Source organism: Stegostoma tigrinum, chromosome 20 (genome assembly GCF_030684315.1).
Source record: "Stegostoma tigrinum isolate sSteTig4 chromosome 20, sSteTig4.hap1, whole genome shotgun sequence".
In the NCBI taxonomy this organism is placed as follows: Eukaryota; Metazoa; Chordata; class Chondrichthyes; order Orectolobiformes; family Stegostomatidae; genus Stegostoma; species Stegostoma tigrinum.
The window spans coordinates 7146599-7163343 of NC_081373.1; the positions used below are offsets into that span (position 1 = coordinate 7146599).

At 43.3% G+C, this 16745-nt stretch overlaps 1 protein-coding gene across 2 annotated transcripts; it reads right to left on the bottom strand.

The window, feature by feature from the left end:
- Positions 1-2253: 2253 nt before the first annotated feature.
- LOC125461979 (uncharacterized) lies at positions 2254-7323 on the bottom strand. Of its 2 annotated transcripts, XM_048551431.2 has the most exons (3): positions 7200-7323; positions 6730-6820; positions 2254-3305 (listed from the first exon to the last, which is right to left on the bottom strand). In XM_048551431.2, the coding sequence occupies exon 3, from the start codon at positions 3196-3198 to the stop codon at positions 2581-2583; it is 618 nt and encodes a 205-aa protein (XP_048407388.1). In that variant the 5' UTR covers positions 3199-3305; positions 6730-6820; positions 7200-7323; the 3' UTR covers positions 2254-2580. The 2 variants fall into 2 exon arrangements, with proteins under 2 accessions (XP_048407388.1, XP_059508884.1); XM_059652901.1 differs by lacking the exons at positions 6730-6820; positions 7200-7323 and adding an exon at positions 4719-4773.
- Between the last annotated feature and the right edge of the window lie 9422 nt (positions 7324-16745).

Consider the following 16745-nt stretch of genomic DNA (forward strand, 5'->3'; position numbering starts at 1 on the left):
CCCACACTACCACTGCACCCAAAGGGAGCCCAGCAGTAGCACTTACATCTTCCCTAAATCACCCATGGCTGTGTGCACATGTAGAGTGGCACAGTAAAAAAGACACCATTACATGAAGACTTTATTCTATATTCTCCACCACAGGAAAATGCCCATGTGGCAAACAGTCAGAGATTTGTTAATGATACCTGTCTAACGCCCTCCAGCATAACGATTAGTTCGAATGTTTTGTACAGCTTTTGGCCCAAAGGGTGAGTGTTAAAGAATTAGTTGGAACTGCAGGCATTGTTGTACAGTCAATAGTGCACACCACTTTTTTTTAGGAGGCTGTTGCTGAAATAAACAGGTAAAAATACTGCTTTAAACCAAGGAAACTGTGGAAAAGACATTTCCAATTTTAAGAAAAAGTTAAATGGACCTCATTACGTGTTGCATATACAATGTTGCCTTATTGAAGCAGTGGTGGGAGTGTGTATCTGTACGTGTGTGTGTGTATGAATCTGTGTATCTGTGTGGGTGTGCGAGTGTGCGTGTGTGTGTGTGTGTGTGTGTGTGTTTGTGTGTGAGTGTGTGTATATGTGTGTGTGTGTGCATGAGTGAGTGCATGAGTGAGTGCGTGAGTGAGTGAGTACATGTGTCTGTGTGCGTGCCTGTGCAAGTGAAAGTGTGTGTCTGTGTTTGTGTGTGTGTCTGTATGTGTGAGTGTGCCTGCGTGTGTGTGTGTGTGTGTGTGTGTGTGTGTGTGAGAGAGAGAGTGTGTGTGTGTGCGAGTGGGTGCATGCATGTATGAGTGTGTGGCTGTGTGTGTGTGTGTATGTGTGTGTGTGTGTCTGTGTGTGAGAGAGAGTGAGTGTGTGTGCATGTGCGAGTGGGTGCATGCATGCATGAGTGTGTGTGTGTGTGTGTGTGTGTGTGACTGTGAGTATGTGCATGCGTGCGTGAGTGTTTTCAGGTTAATTCTGCTCAGAGACAGTTTATTGGCTTTTCAATCAACTACTTTTATGGGGTCAGGAGAGCTCCGCACGTTATCAATTTAGTGATTGGGTGCTGGACAGGTGGCCATACCCTATGAGCATGCCCAATAAACAAACACTTCTAGCCTGCAAACAGAAAGTTGCTAAATCTCTTTCTCTCCCTCCTTTATAGAAAGTGACAGAAGATCTCCAGGTAGCTGTTCTTACTCACCCTCTTCCTGTAAACCGCTCCCTGAAAATTTCCTCATTGAAAGGAAAGAAGAATTACAAAAGAGTTGCAGTGGGAGAGAGGTTGGTCCAGAGGGAGGAGGGTAACTTCTTCAGGTTAGGCATCCAAACGATATCTTCAGAGAGGCCTCGAAAGAGTGAATCCTCAACAAAAATAATGACACTCAGAATTGATGTATCCACAACTTGATGTCATTTGCAAAGAATTGGATGGAATCGAAAAGAAACAACATTTTGCCATCTGTGATTGGACTGGTGCCAAAACTATGCTTCTCTGACTTGTTCCTCACACACCCATAATGCTTATGATGCAAGGGGTAGAGTTTAAGTAAAGAGATATAAATTAGCAAACCATTTGCCTTTTTTAACCATCTGTTAAAAACAGTTGGATACAATAATTGTTATTTTCTTGTTAATGGAAAGCATGTGCATAATTCTTCAAACCTGATTCATTCGAATTGGTAAAATTGTTCAATTTTGATCAAAATGTTCACATTCATTGATAGATTTACTGCACATGACCCCCAGTGAGTTGTAGGAAACTTCTACAAACCTGAAATGAAGTCTGAAGATAAGTCTGTACGTAGGAATATAGAGCAGGAGGAGGCCATTCAGCCCCTTGGGTCTTTTTAACACAAAGGGAAAGGGCAGGCAATTCATGCTTTGTTTCATTTAAAAGGTTAAAGCATTGCCAAGTGATAGAATCACTGAAAATGAGAAATCAAGAAAGAAATACCACAAATGTGAGAGATACAAGGCACAAACAGAAAATGGTAGCTTTGATTGGAAACGATAGTTCTGTATCTCTCTATGCCAACTTTTGAATATCTTCTAGAAGAAGATATTCAAACTTATAAGAATAACTCATGAAAGTCCCCAGCCTTTTATAGACTTGGATTCTCCTGAAATTTTTTAAAGAATTAGAACACCATCTGTTGAAGGAAGTGACAGCAAATGTTACTATCACTTTACAGTATGGCCCTCTGATGTGAAAAAACACTGGGCTCATTTGCGTATTATCAATACGGATTTAATACATAAATGACAGCTTTTTGCGAGATGGACGACAGACATGGTTGCTTTGGAGTTTGTGTACAAACAGGCAGTGTAGCCATAAACTAACAGGGGATCTCAAGCATGCCCATGCACACCTTCAATTACCCATAACATCCTCGCTATGATTCACTGTGCTGCAATGTTGTATCAGCTTGGGACTTTACAGACAATCGAACCTCTCACTAATGGCCCTATCGGAACCAAATCTATTCCCCTCTCCACAGATGCTACCAGACCTGCTGAGTTCCTCTAGCACTGCCTGCTTTCATTTCTCTTGCTAACAGTGTCCATTCTTTACAAATTGTCTGAAGACTCAGCAAATTTAGTGTTTCGACTTCCTTTTGTGTTTCTCTGGCACCTCGCTCACGGAGTCGTCCTCCTCATCGCTGGGAGTGGGTGGTCGCCTGATGACTTTTTTTTCCACCTTGTACTTCTGCTCGCCAACCTTGGGCTCCCCCTTCACCAGGTACTCCCCGTTCTGGTAGCTGATGGTGACGAGTGTTTTGGGATACGTGCCGTAGACTCTGCGCAGCTCATCCTGGACAAAGTCAGGCAATTCCCTGGCTGGCCCGAAAACACGCTCCATCCTACCCCAATGCAGTTCTCCCCTCAGGATGGAGCCGTCGGGCCAACTGGCTGAGCTGAGCAGGTGCTGCTGTGGGTAATACTCATTGTATGGATAGCAGGGTGGGTATATGTATGTTGCCAGGTTGGCAGGAGGCATATACCAGTATGGATAGAAGTAGGGAGCCCCGTAGAAATGGTGATATTCTGTATGCTTCCCCGCTCCATCCTGGAGGTTGTCCATGTCCATCATGACTATGGTAAGCGGCCGACTGGAAAAGTTGTGCATCTGAATAGGGGGCAACAGCAGGGCCTCAGGGGAGCTCACAAACCTGTTGGGTATAAAGGTTCCAAACAGGCCAGCGGTAGCGTACATGATGTGACAGAGCCTCCGGCACCGTCCCGGCTCACTGCTCCAAATGCCGAGCTGTTCTGCTACCTCCGTGCTGTTGGGAATTCCTTCTATCCCAGCATTCTGTGGAGCTGCAAGGAAAGAAAACACGGAGTTTTATTCCCCTTCCCTCCACCTTCTTCAACCGACTTTCATTAATGTAGCAGCCTCAGTGCAAAAAAATGAACAAAATTGTTTCCCAGGACAGTAGAAGGCCAGGACCAAGATTGAAGGGTGTCAAATGACACAAAAATCCTGGTCAAAGAGGGAGGCTCTAGGGACTGTCTTAAAGGTGGAGAGTGAGGTTGAGAAGGCGAGAGAGGCATGGAAGGAATTCCAGAGATCATGACCACGGTAACTCAAGGCACTAATGATGGAGCAGTGAACACTGGGGACAAACCAAGAGGCCAGAATCAGAGGGGTGCAAAGACTGTGAGAGGGTATGGGTGTGCGGGAAGGTAAGAGGCCACAAGGGGAAGTTACTCAGATGGGAAGGTTCGGGGCCACAAGGGATTTGAAAGCAAGGAAGAGGCTTCTATAAATCAAGACTTTGCCTGACCAGGACTCAATGCAGACCTTTTAGCACTGAGATGAACAGAAACGTCTTCAACTAGAGAGTGGAGACCCTGTGGAATTCTCTGCCACACAAAGCAGTTGGGTCAAGCCATTGAATGTTCTCAAGAAGGAGTTCAATATAGTTCTTAGGGATCAAAGGATTTGGAGAGAAAGGGGGAAACAAGGACTGAGTTTGATGCTACTGTTGAATGGCAGAGCAGACTCGAAGGGCTGAATGGCCTACTCCTGCTCCTATTTTCTATGTTTCTATGATTCAGGGAAGACAGGGGTAATATGTGAACAGGGCTTGCTCGAAATTAAGACATATCCAGCAGAGTTTTGGGTGAGCTCAGGCTTATAGTATTTGCCTGAATATTAGTTTAATGCATGTAGCCACGCATTGACTTTGCTGCAATGAAACAGCAGGCACAGAGGTTCATTACAAACGAACAAGAAGCAATCTTACACCCAACGTTGTGAGAACAGTTTGTGGTACTCACAAGGATCTCTCGGAGGCTGAAATGATTTCATTGATGTGCAAAGAAACAAAAGTAATTGTCTTTGATATTAGTATCACTTCCATAGTCAAAACAAATGTGGGTTTGTGCCCTACTGCAGGGCATATCCAAAACACAGATTTTTGATAGGTAAAGTTATCAAGGGTTATGAGGGGGGTACACAGAAAAATGGTGTTGAGAATACAATCAGATCAGTCATAATGTTAAAAAATGGCAGAATGGATTCAAAGGCCTCCTCCTGCTCCTGAATTCCTCTAATCTGGACTGGAACAACAATGCAGTGCTGAAAGAGTCTTGCCCTGCCTTTCAGATGAAACATTAAGTTGACATGTCTGAAGCTTTCCAGACCTCTGGTGACTTCCATCTAGAAGGACAAGGGCAGCAGATACATGGGAACACCATTCCTTGCAAGTTCCCCTCCCAGCCACTCACCGTTCTGACTCGGAAATATATCGCTGTTCCTTCACTGCCACTGGTCAAATTCTTGCCTCCTTCCCAAGCAACTCTCTGAATGCACCCACAGCACAATGACTACAGCATGTCAAAAAGGTAATTGCTCATTGGGCAGTTGGGGTGGTTAATAATTACTGACCTTGCCAAGAATGAATTAAAGGAAGGGAAGAAGGCAGTTCTTTGCATTTATATAGTACATTTGACAATCTGAAGAACCCCATCGTGAAGTGGTTACATTTGAAATGTAGTCACTACAGTAAAGTAGGAAACACTGCAGCCGACATCCACACTGCAAGCTCCCAGCCAGAGACACTCACATCCCATGAATGAATTAAACAAGGAGCGGGTGAGGACAAATTTCTTCCCTGAGAGGGAACTAATTAGACTTTGACAATAATCAACACGTAATCATTGTTATGATGATGGCTCATCAGCCAAAACTACCTCAGGCTACCTTCTAATTTCAGAATTTTTTCCGCTGCTTTGGGATTTAAAATGTGGAGATTAAGACATATGCTAAACATTTCATGTATCAACTGGGGAAAGGATATTTGAACTTGCAAAAGGACTAAGAATTCTAAAAAGTGACATCCAGAAGAGAGAAAGTCGATGTTGCTGTCACTTGATCAGAGTGAATACTATGACAACAGGCTACTAATCAGAGGAACTAGGAGTAGCACTTGAGGTTTGAACTCATGCCTTTAACCTGAGCCACCAGAATGCTAGTCCAGTGATATCACCACTACACCTCTCTCCACCTATCTTCTTTACTCTACATCTTCGGTCTGCCTCCCCCTCTCTCCCTATTTATTCCAGTTCCCTCCCCCCATCCCCCTCTCTGATGAAGGGTCTAGGCCCGAAACGTCAGTTTTTGTGCTCCTGAGATGCTGCTTGGCCTGCTGTGTTCATCCAGCCTCACATTTTATTATCACCACTACACTTGTCTCTTCCTGATGGGCCCTAGCTTGCATTGTGTAGAGGTGCATGCCTGACTCTGCGTACATAAAAAAACTCAGAACTAAGAGCAGGAGTAGGCTAGTCAGCACCTTGAGCCTGCTCTGCCATTCAATATAATCATTGTCAAGCTCCATATCAGATCAGAATCATTCAGCACAGAAACAGACCCTGCGATCCAACCAGTCCATGCCAAACATAATCCCAAGCTAAACTAATCCTGCCTGCTTGCGCTTGGCCCATATCCCACCAAACTTTTCCTATTCATGTACTTATCCAAATGCCTTTTAAAAGTTGCGATTGTGCCCACATCCATCACTTCTTCCACGAGTTCATTCCACACACGAACCACTCCTCTGAGTAAAAAATTCGCCCCTCGTGTCTTTTTTAAACTTTTCTTCTCTTTGTCGCATTCCTAATTAAAAGCCTGTCTGTCACCTAAATTTATTCAATGTGCCAGCATCCACCGCAGTCTAGGGGAGTGAATTCCATAGATTCACAATCCTTTGGGAGAACCTCATCTCGGTTTTAAATCAGCCACTCCTTCTCCTCAAGCTATGACCTCTCATTCTAGCTTGCCCCACATGAGGAGACGTTCTCTCTACATCTACTTTGTCAACCCCCTTTTAGTACCATATGGACCTCAATTAGATCTAATCTCGATCTTCTAAACTCCAGACAGCATTAGCCTAACCTGCTCAAACTCTCTTCATGAAATGAACCCCTCATTTCTGTGCATCAATCTCCTCTGAACTGCCTCCAATGCAATTACATCCTTCCTCAAGTAAGGGACCAGAACTATACACAGTACTGTAGATGTTCTCACTAATGCCTTGTAAAGCTGCAGTAACACTTCCGTACTTTTATACTCTATTCCTCCAGCGAGTAAATGCCAAACAGGATTGAAGAGGGACCTGGATAATTATAGAGTACAACTACTAGAGAGTTCTCCCATGCCTGTGAAAATGTGAATTACTAGAGGCATACATGCAACAGTGATTCAGAACAATCACACCCTCTTTAAACAATGACTTACCTGGATGTACTTCAGAGGGCAAAGTTACCTGAGCACGCAATTCCAAGTGATTGATGGGAGTTGGCAGGGTCTGGGTTTCACTGAAGTTTATCTACAGAATAAAACATGAGAAGGTGAGGCTGAATGGCTTGAAACTCGAAGGCTTTTCTTTTAAATGCAGTTTTTACTTTAAAAATAAAAACAAACTGAAATCATTAATATGAAGAATCCTTTGATATTTCTAAAGGTGAAAAAGAAAGCAGCCAGATAACACAGGACTGTTAATAACTGACAGTTCATTTTGATATCTTGATAGATTTTTTTTTGGATGTGGTTACACTGGACGTGACTGTGTTCAGCTCGGAGAAACACTGCCCACATTTTAGGGACTTGAAACGAAAGTTTTCTAAAGTTAGAATCGAGAGGAATAAAAGGTATTATTCAGGAATGTGGTATTTGAGAGTTAAAGGGTGTAGAAAGTAGCTGCTTACCTGGGAGCCCTGAGGGCTAGTTGGTTGTAGTATGCAGGCTCTGAGTTTGTCAATGCAGTGGTCAGCTCTCCTCTGTCTGCTCTGGGCTCACTCTCCCCCTTACACCCACACTCTACGCTAAACACAGCGGGCCAGCAGAGACTGCTACATCCGCTGAGGTAACCAGGTGGGGCCAAAGGAAAACAAGGCAGGAAGGTGGATACAAGGGGAGGAGAAAGAGCTGGAGGAATTAAAAAGGGAAGGGAAGAAACGGTGTGTTAAGACGGAGAAGCGAAAGAAAGTAAGGAATTGAAGGAGGGAGTCGAGTAAGGGAGTCAATATTTCCACTTTGGATATAATTTAGATTACTGCCTGTGACCTGGCACCAAGTCCTGTTCTTCCATCATCGGTGGTCCCTCGTAGACAAGGATGACTCTCTTCCACCCTCGGGGTGAGCCTGTAGGTGGCTGTACAGACTGATGGGGCTACCGCAGGCTCTGTTACACTTTGGGCAGGTGGCGGTTCCGGGAAAGGGTGGCTGTGGCACTGATGCGGCAGTACCATCCTTTCGCTGTTTGGCTTCAGCGTTTTTTTTCCCAACAGCAAGTCTCGAGGTGCTTGATGCCTCTCCTGATGCCCCTCCTCCACTTTGGACAGTCCGGGGCCGTTGATTCCCAGGTATCTGTGAGAATGCTGCACCTCACCAGTGAGGGTCTCACTGAAGTGCTTCCTCCATCATCCCTCTGCTTGCCGATTTGGATTCCGATAAAGCAATTTTATAATTCTCATTCTCATTTTCAAATCCCTCCATCGTCACAACACTCCCCTATCTCTATTGTCCCTGTGGTCTCACAATTATCCAATAGATCTGGGCTTCCCCAATTCTATGCCAGACCTTGGAGCATTGGGCTTATTACATCAGCTACTTTTTGTCATCTCTGACTTTCTGGCTGTTTGAGTCATTTCTTAGCTGTCCATTCTTCTCCAGTCTTCATAACTCCTTATATGAGTTACTGACATATTTTATTTAATGCTCCTGCAAAGTGCCTTGGGACATTGGAGGTTGAGGGGTGACTTTATCAAGGTTTATAAAAGCATGAGCAGCATAGATAAGATGAACAGCAAAGGTCTTTTCACTCGGGTGGGGGAGTTCAAGACAAGACGACACATTTTTAAGCTGAGAGGAAAAAGATTTAAAACGGACAATTTTTGAGGCAATTTTTTCACACACATACGTGGAATAAACTGCCAGAAAACGTGGTAGACACAGGTACAACTACAACATTTAAAAGACATTTGAACAGGTGCATGAATGTGTCGTCTTGTCTTGAACTCCCCCACCCGAGCAAAAAGACCTTTGCTGTTCATCTTATCTATGCTGCTCATGCTTTTATAAACCTTTATAAAGTCACCCCTCAACCTCCAATGTCCCAAGGCACTTTGCAGGAGCATTAAATAAAATATGTCAGTGACTCATATAAGGCGTTATGAAGACTGGAGAAGAATGGACAGCTAAGAAATGATTCAAACAGCCAGAAAGTCAGTGCATGAATAGGCCAAACGTAGGCAAGTTGGACTAGTTTAGTTCAGGAAACTTGGTGGGCATGGACGAATATTAGATAATAAAGTGTGAGGCTGGATGAACACAGCAGGCCCAGCAGCATCTCAGGAGCACAAAAGCTGACGTTTCGGGCCTAGACCCTTCATCATGGACGAATTGTTTCTGTGCTGTGTGACTCTAGGACTCCAAACTAAGATATAGGAACTGAAATAGGCTGTATCACCCACGGAGACTGCTCCACCTATCAGCACAATCACGGTTGATCTTAACTTGGCCTCATCTCTACCCTCCTATTACAGCTCAACTACCTTATCCATGGAAATATTCAATAAGATAGTCTCCAGTGTCCTTTGGGTAGAGAATTTCAAAGATTCACAGCACTCTGAGAGAAGACATTCCTCCTCATTACTTTGTCAATGAAGGCACTACACAAATGCAAGTTGTTGTCGATTATGGGGAGTTTGTGAAGATTTCGCCCCTTTCTATTTATTCATGCAACTTGGGTATTATTGGCGAGGTTGGCTTTTAGCTATACATCCCTAATTAGGCAAGAGTCTGTGCGTCTGGAGTCACATGTGGGCAAGAATTGCAGTTTCCTTCCTTAAAGGGCATTAGTGATCCAGATGGGTTCAATGGGAAGACTAAGGAACAGAATGGACTGTCCACAGAGCTGTGGCGCTTCTGAGTGACAGGGGAGGGTCAGAAGGGAAGAGTTTACACCAAGAATTGGCAGAGATCCATCCAGTACTGTCTATTTTACACTGGCATTCAAAATGAAAATGATCATGAAGGGTCTGTCATCTTACATCAGAGATTTGAAAGGCAGCAGGAACCTGGCACATGCACAGAGGAAGCTCTGTATTTTTGTTTACTCTGCTAGGCATCTAAGCAACAATGGTCCTGTGTCTAAATGTTCAAAATATCATCGTGAGACTTACAATGGGAGACATTGTTGGCACGGGACATGTTTAGATTGCAAATGAAAAGAATACGACCCTTGACAGCTGCAGTGTCAAATGGATTTGATTTGTCTGACATGCACTCATTTAAGAGTTTAGATTTAATTGATGAATGCAACAAAACCTGCATAATCCCTTAGGGGATATGTCTTATCAGATTCCACCTATTGATGCAGCCTCCAGATAATTGATATCCGTAGGGACACTCTGCGTATCAGTCTGACTCAACGGTCTCATCCTCGGCTTTGTAGTAGCACTCACTCAGAATCCAACAGTTGTGCCTTTAGGATCCATACCAAAGACTTTAAACTCATAATTCAGGAGTGGATTTCATCTCAGAATTTAGAGACTTCAATTGGGATGCTAAACTGAAGCATACAAGGGTGAAATCAAATTATTTTGCATCAAAGTAGACATGTTCTTGGGAAATTCAAACAAAAGTTTCACTCAAAATCTTTTAACATCTACTTTTTGATATCCATCTTCATGGTTGGAGGTCCTTAAAAGGCATATAAATGATACATTCATCAGCAGAAATGACCAATGGGCAATTCATTCACCTTAAGGAAGATATCATCAGTTTGTGAGCAATGTTAGGTTCTAGCTCAATTCTTTGTAAAGTAATACTAAAGATATCAGGACCTTGAGTTGCAGTGATCACAGTTTGCGATTTTGCTTAATTCATTTTCTGGGGTTGTGGCTGTCATTGACTAGGCAAGAATTTAGTGCCCACCTCTAATTAAGTTTTGTAATTCTTTGCACTGGCTGTGGGCAATTTCAGGTAAGGTGCATAGAAAAGGAACCAGCACAAATGTGCAAAAATGCTGGGCATTCGAGTGTTCTCTGCTGAAGTGAGAGCTCCTTTGTGGTTCACACAACATCACAATTCTATGGGGCAAGAGATAAGAATTATTTTCCTTGCTGCATGTCATTTTTCAGACACTTTAAATTCATTCACAGGGTGTGGGTTTTGCTGGCTAGGTCAGCATTTATTGCCTACCTCTAAACCTAGAGGACTGTGAGGAGTGTGCCTACATCCACAATATCTCAACCAGAAGCACTCTGACACCAAGAATGTGGGATAATTCCCAAACTGGCTGAGATTACTATGAAGAACTCGCCTTCTCAACCTCTCCCCTCACCTGAGACATAGTGACCCTCAGGTTAAATCATTACCTGCCGTCACTCTTGAATGAGAGAGCAGGGCCGTTGCAACTTTTAATAAGACATTTCTTATTTATTTTGCCTGCCCAATGCTTCAGTCTTAGGCTCACTATCAATTTGTCTGGCAACACTGCTGAAGAAGCTCCTTTAGCATTTTCACGCAAGCAAAGACCATAAGAAACAGGAAGAGGAGTAGGCCATTCTGCCCCTTAAGCCTGCTCCACCATCCATTTGGATCATGGCTGAGCTGAAATTCCTCACATGCACTTTCCTGCATTTTCCCAAATTTCAAATGATCACAACAATTTACGTGCCTGGGAAGGATGGTGACTGGGTGGAAAGTCAATTCTGATTGACTGAGGTATTGCCATCGAACTTAATTCTCCTCATTCCTTTATAACTTTTCTCTAATGATTCAACAATATTTTGAATTAAACTTTTCTGATTAAATTCCCTTACTGATCAAGAATCTATCTGTCTCAGCATCAATTAAGCACAAGGACTCTGCCCCCACTACGCTCTGAGGCAAGGAGTTCTGAGGTGGCACAAGGAGTGCAAGAAGGAGGAATATCCAAGGGTATATCAAACTGAAGAACTTCCTTGGGCTAGAACAGCAATAACAGCAACTAGGACCTGGAAACAGAACTTCCACACTGTTCACTCTCTGTGCTTGGGCCAGAGGAACATGGAAGAAAATAGAAAAAGGGGAGGAAATATTTAAGGAAACAAAATCTATGGAAATACATGAACATGACACAACTTTGAAATAAAACTTGTAACATAATCCTTGTAACTGATGGAAAGTACAGAAAGTGGGACAAGTGTGAGTAGTGGTGTATTTATGGCAGTGCAGACTTGATGGACTAAAAGGCCTCTTCTGTACTGTACGATTCTACAGTATAAAATTGTAAAAAGTTAATAATTTTTGTGCTGCACTTATGACATTTACCACTAGGAGGCACTGTTATTGGTTTTATTGTTACTAAGCTAAACTAGATTCTAGCAAAGCATCTTGTGCAAAAAAACTTAGCATTTAATCAGAAAAGTTTAATTCAAAATATTGTTGAATCAGTAGAGAAAAGTTATAAAGTAATGAGGAGAATTAAGTGCGATGGCAATACCCCAGCCAATCAGAATTGACTTGCCACCCAGTCGCCATCCTTTTTTCCAGGCATGTAAATTGTTGTGATCATTTGAAGTTTGGCGATTTGAGATGCTTGTCCTGGTCAGTGCAAGATGCAAAACTTCAACGGCAAATCTGAAACGAAGACAGAAATTTCTGAAGAAATTTAGCAGGTCTGGCAGCATCTGTGAGGAGACAAACAGAGTTAATGTTTTGAGTGTGGTGTTTACTCTTCAGATTTAATTGCACATTTAATTTTGAACTGGATCCCTTGGCCTAGAGGTAGGGACAATATCGCAAGGATCACAAGGTTCTTTACTACAAAGAATTGTTTAGTCATCTTCCATGTAATTGATAATGGTGACACTGGGTTGTCCTGATGTAATTGAGACGAAACTCCTGAAAATGGTCAGTCACAGGGCAGCTCAAGTCATTCATTCATTGAATGTGGGTATCTTGGGCAAGGCTTGCATTTATTACATATCTCTAACCTTCCTTGAGAAGCCATTCTCAGTGAATTTACTTTGCTATGATCCGGTGTCATGTTCCCAGCTCATGGTAATGCTGTATACCTCAAATCCCTGAGTGAGACCTGACTTGTTAGACAATATAAGAAGGGTATTGTTAAACTTGAGAGGATGCAGATACAATGTACAAGGATGTCGCTAGGTTTAGAGGGCTTGAGCTATAGGGAGAGGCTGCATGGTCTGTGGCTATTTTCCCTGGAGCTTTGCAAGCTGAGGGGTGACCTGTTAGAGGTTTACAAACTCATGAGGAGCGTGGATAAGGCAAATCGAAAAGTTCATTTTCCGAGTATGGGCGAGTCCAAAACTAGAGGGCATAGGTTTAAGATGAGAGTTGAAAGATTTAAAAAGGACTCACTTCTAAGCACCTTCAAGCAAACATGTGGGTTTTCCACAAGATCAGCTTCCACCAGTTTTCTAGCCAATTTTTAAAAATAACTTAGCGCTTTAGCTCCACTCCCTAGTGCCCACAGACACATACAAACTCACAGAGTTTCTGAATGTTTCTGTCTCTGTCTCCCTGTGTCATTGGACCCCTTGTTCCTAGTGAACAACTCAATTTTGTCATTTTCTTTCAGTTCATAAACTGTTAAATCCCAGCTCTTCTCCAAATCTGAATAATAAAGCAGACACTTGACACCACAAAAATGCACAAACTGATAAATTAAGCTAGAACCACGCATTCACTTTTTGAAACATAAATAATATTGAAACACAAATCAATCTCAAAGCTATACATATACATTTGTCCACTTTAGAGCACAAGCTCTCAAACAATAATGGTGCATCGCTTACCTTCATCACATCAGGTATTTCAGAGGGAAGTTAGGAGTCAATCAGAGATAATAGGAACTGCAGATGTTGGAGTTGTAAGTTGTAGAGCTGGATAACAAGTTGTAGATCTGGATGAACACAGCAGGGCAAGCAGCATCTTAGGAGCAGGAAAGCTGACGTTTCGTGCCTAGACCCATCAGAAGGGTGTAGGCCCAAAACATCAGCTTTCCCGCTCCTATGATGCTGCTTGCCCTGCTGTGTTCATCCAGATCCACACCTTGTTATTTAGGAATCAATCACATTATTTCTGAGTGACAGTAGGCCAGACTGGGTCAGGACTGACAAGGACTGGGTAAGGATGGGTTAGAACTGGACAAAGATTAGGCAAGGACTGGGCTAGGACTGGGTAAGGATGTCAGATTTCCTTTAAAAACCAAAAGAACTGCGGATGCTGTAAATCAGGAACAAAAACAAAGTTGCTGTAAAAGCTCAGCAGGTCTGGCAGCATCTGTGGAGGAGAAAACAGTTAACGTTTCTGGTCCGGTTCTGAGGAAGGGTCACTGGACCCGAAACGTTAACTTTGTTTTCTCCTCCACAGATGCTGCCAGACCTGCTGAGCTTTTCCAGAAACTTTGCTTTTGTGGCAGATTTCCTCCCTAAGGAACATTACTGAGCCAGATGGAAATTTTACACAATGTGGGGTCAACATTACTGTCACCAAACTTGTATCTCAGATTTATTCCACTAATTGAAGTCCAATGAGTTAAATTTCTATGATTCTATGATTTTTATCAATGATTTGGAGTGTTGTGAATGCATGCCTCTACAATTTTTTTCTATTCATTTCTGGGATGTGGGCGTCACCGGCTGGGCCAAGCATTTATTGCCCCGTCCCTAACTGCCCCTTGAGAAGGTGGGGGTGACTGCCGACTTGAACCTCTGCAGTCCACCTGCTGTAGGTTGACCCACAATGCCTTGGGGGGAGGTGGAATTCCAGGATTTTGACCCAACAACAGTGAAGGAATGACAATATATTTTCAAGTCAGGATAGTGAGTGGCTTGGAGGGGAACTTGCAGGGGGTGGTTTCCCATAAGACCATAAGGCATAGGAATGGAAGTAAGGCCATTTGGCTCATCAAGTCCACTCCGCCATTTAAATCATGGCTGATGGGCATTTCAATACCGCTTCCCTGCACTCTCCCCGTAGCCCTTGATTCCTTCTGAGATCAAGAATTTGTCGATCTCTGCCTTGAAGGCATCTCATGCCCTGGCCTCCACTGCACTCCGTGGCAATGAATTCCACAAGCCCACCACTCCCAGGCTGAAGAAATGCCATCTCATTTCAGTTTTAAGTTTACCCCCTCTAATTTTAAGGCTGTGCCCACAGGTCCTAGTCTCCCTGCCTAACGGAAACAACTTCCTAGCGGCCACCCCTTCTAAACTGTACATTATCCTGTAAGTTTCTATTAGATCTCCCCTCAACCTTCTAAACTCTAATGAGTACAATCCCAGGATCCTTAGCTGTTCATCACAAGTTAAACCTACCATTCCAGGGATCAGTGAAAATGGGAACTGCAGATGCTGGAGAATCCAAGATAAAGTGTGTTGCTGGATGAACACAGCAGGCCAAGCAGCATCTCAGGAGCACAAAAGCTGACATTTCGGGCAAAGGGTCTAGGCCTGAAATGTCAGCTTTTGGGCTCCTGAGATGCTGCTTGGCCTGCTGTGTTCATCCAGCTGCACACTTTGTTATTCCAGGGATCATACGTGTGAATCTCCGCTGGACACGCTCCAGGGCTAGTATGTCCTTCCTGAGGTGTGGGGCCCAAAATTGGGGACAGTGTTCTAAATGGGGCCTAACTAGACCTTTATAAAGCCTCAGAAGCACATCGCTGCTTTTATATTCCAACTCTCTTGAGATAAACGACAACATTACATTCGCTTTTTTAATTACAGACTCTACCTGCAAGTTAACCTTTAGAGAATCCTGGACCAACACTCCCAGATCCCTTTGTGCTTCTGCTTTGCGAATTTTCTCACCGTTTAGAAAATAGTCCATGCCTGTATTCTTTTTTCCAAAGTGCAAAACCTCGCATTTGTTCACATTTAATTTCATCAGCCATTTCCTGGACCACTCTCCGAAACTGTCTAAATCTTTCTGCAGCTTCCCCACCTCCCCTTACTAAATCCATGCTGACTTGTTCTAATCTGACCCAGCACTTCCAGGAATTTAGAAATCTCATCCTTGACAATGGATTCTAGAATTTTACCAACTACCGAGGTTAGGCTAATCGGCCTATAATTTTCCATCTTTTGCCTTGATCCTTTCTTAAACAGGGGGGTTACAACAGCAATTTTTCAATCATCTGGGACTTTCCCTGACTCCAGTGACTTTTGAAAGATCACGACCAAAGCCTCTGCTATTTCCTCAGCCACCTCCCTCAGAACTCTAGGATGTAGCCTATTGGGGCCAGGAGATTTATCAATTTTTAGACCTTTTAGCTTTTCTAGCACTTTCTCTTTTGCAATGCCTACCATACTCAACTCTGCCCCTGGCTCTCCCTAATTGTTGGCATACTACTCATGTCTTCCACTGTGAAGACTGATGCAAAGTACTTATTAAGTTCTTCAGCTATTTCCTTATCTCCCATCACTAGCCTTCCAGCATCAATTTGGAGCGGCCCAATATCTACTTTTGCCTCTCGTTTGTTTCTTATGTATTGAAAGAAGCTTTTACTGTCATTTCTAATATTACTAGCTAGCCTACCTTCATATTTGATCCTCTCCTTCCTTATTGCACTCTTTGTTAACCTCTGTTTGTTTTTTGTAGTCTTCCCAATCTTCTGATTTCCCAGTGCTCTTGGCCACTTTATAGGCTGTCTCTTTTTCTTTGATAAATTTCCTGACTTCCTTTGTCAGCCATGGCTGTCTAATCCCACCCTGGGTAATCTTTCTTTTCTTTGGGATGAACCTCTGTACTGTGTCCTCAATTACACCCAGAAATTCCTGCCATTGTTGCTCTACTGTCTTCCCCACTAGGCTCTGCTTCCAGTCGATTATCGTCAATTCCCATCTCATGCCCCTGTAATTACCTTTATTTAACTGTAATACCATTATATCCGATCTTGCCTTCTCTCTTTCAAAGTGCAGACTGAACTCTACCATATTATGATCGCTGCCTCCTAAGTGTTCCCTTACTTTAAGGTCTTTTATAAAGTCTGGTTCATTACATAGCACTAAGTCCAAAATAGCCTGCTCCCTTGTGGGCTCCATCACAAGCTGTTCCAAAAAGCCATCCTGCAAACATTCCATGAATTCTCATTCTTTGGATCCGCCAGCAACATTATTCACCCAGTCCACCTGCATATTGAAGTCCCCCATGATCACCGTGACCTTGCCTTTCTGACATGCCCTATCTATTTCTTGGTGCATCCTGCGCCCCTGTTCCTGATCACGGTTAGG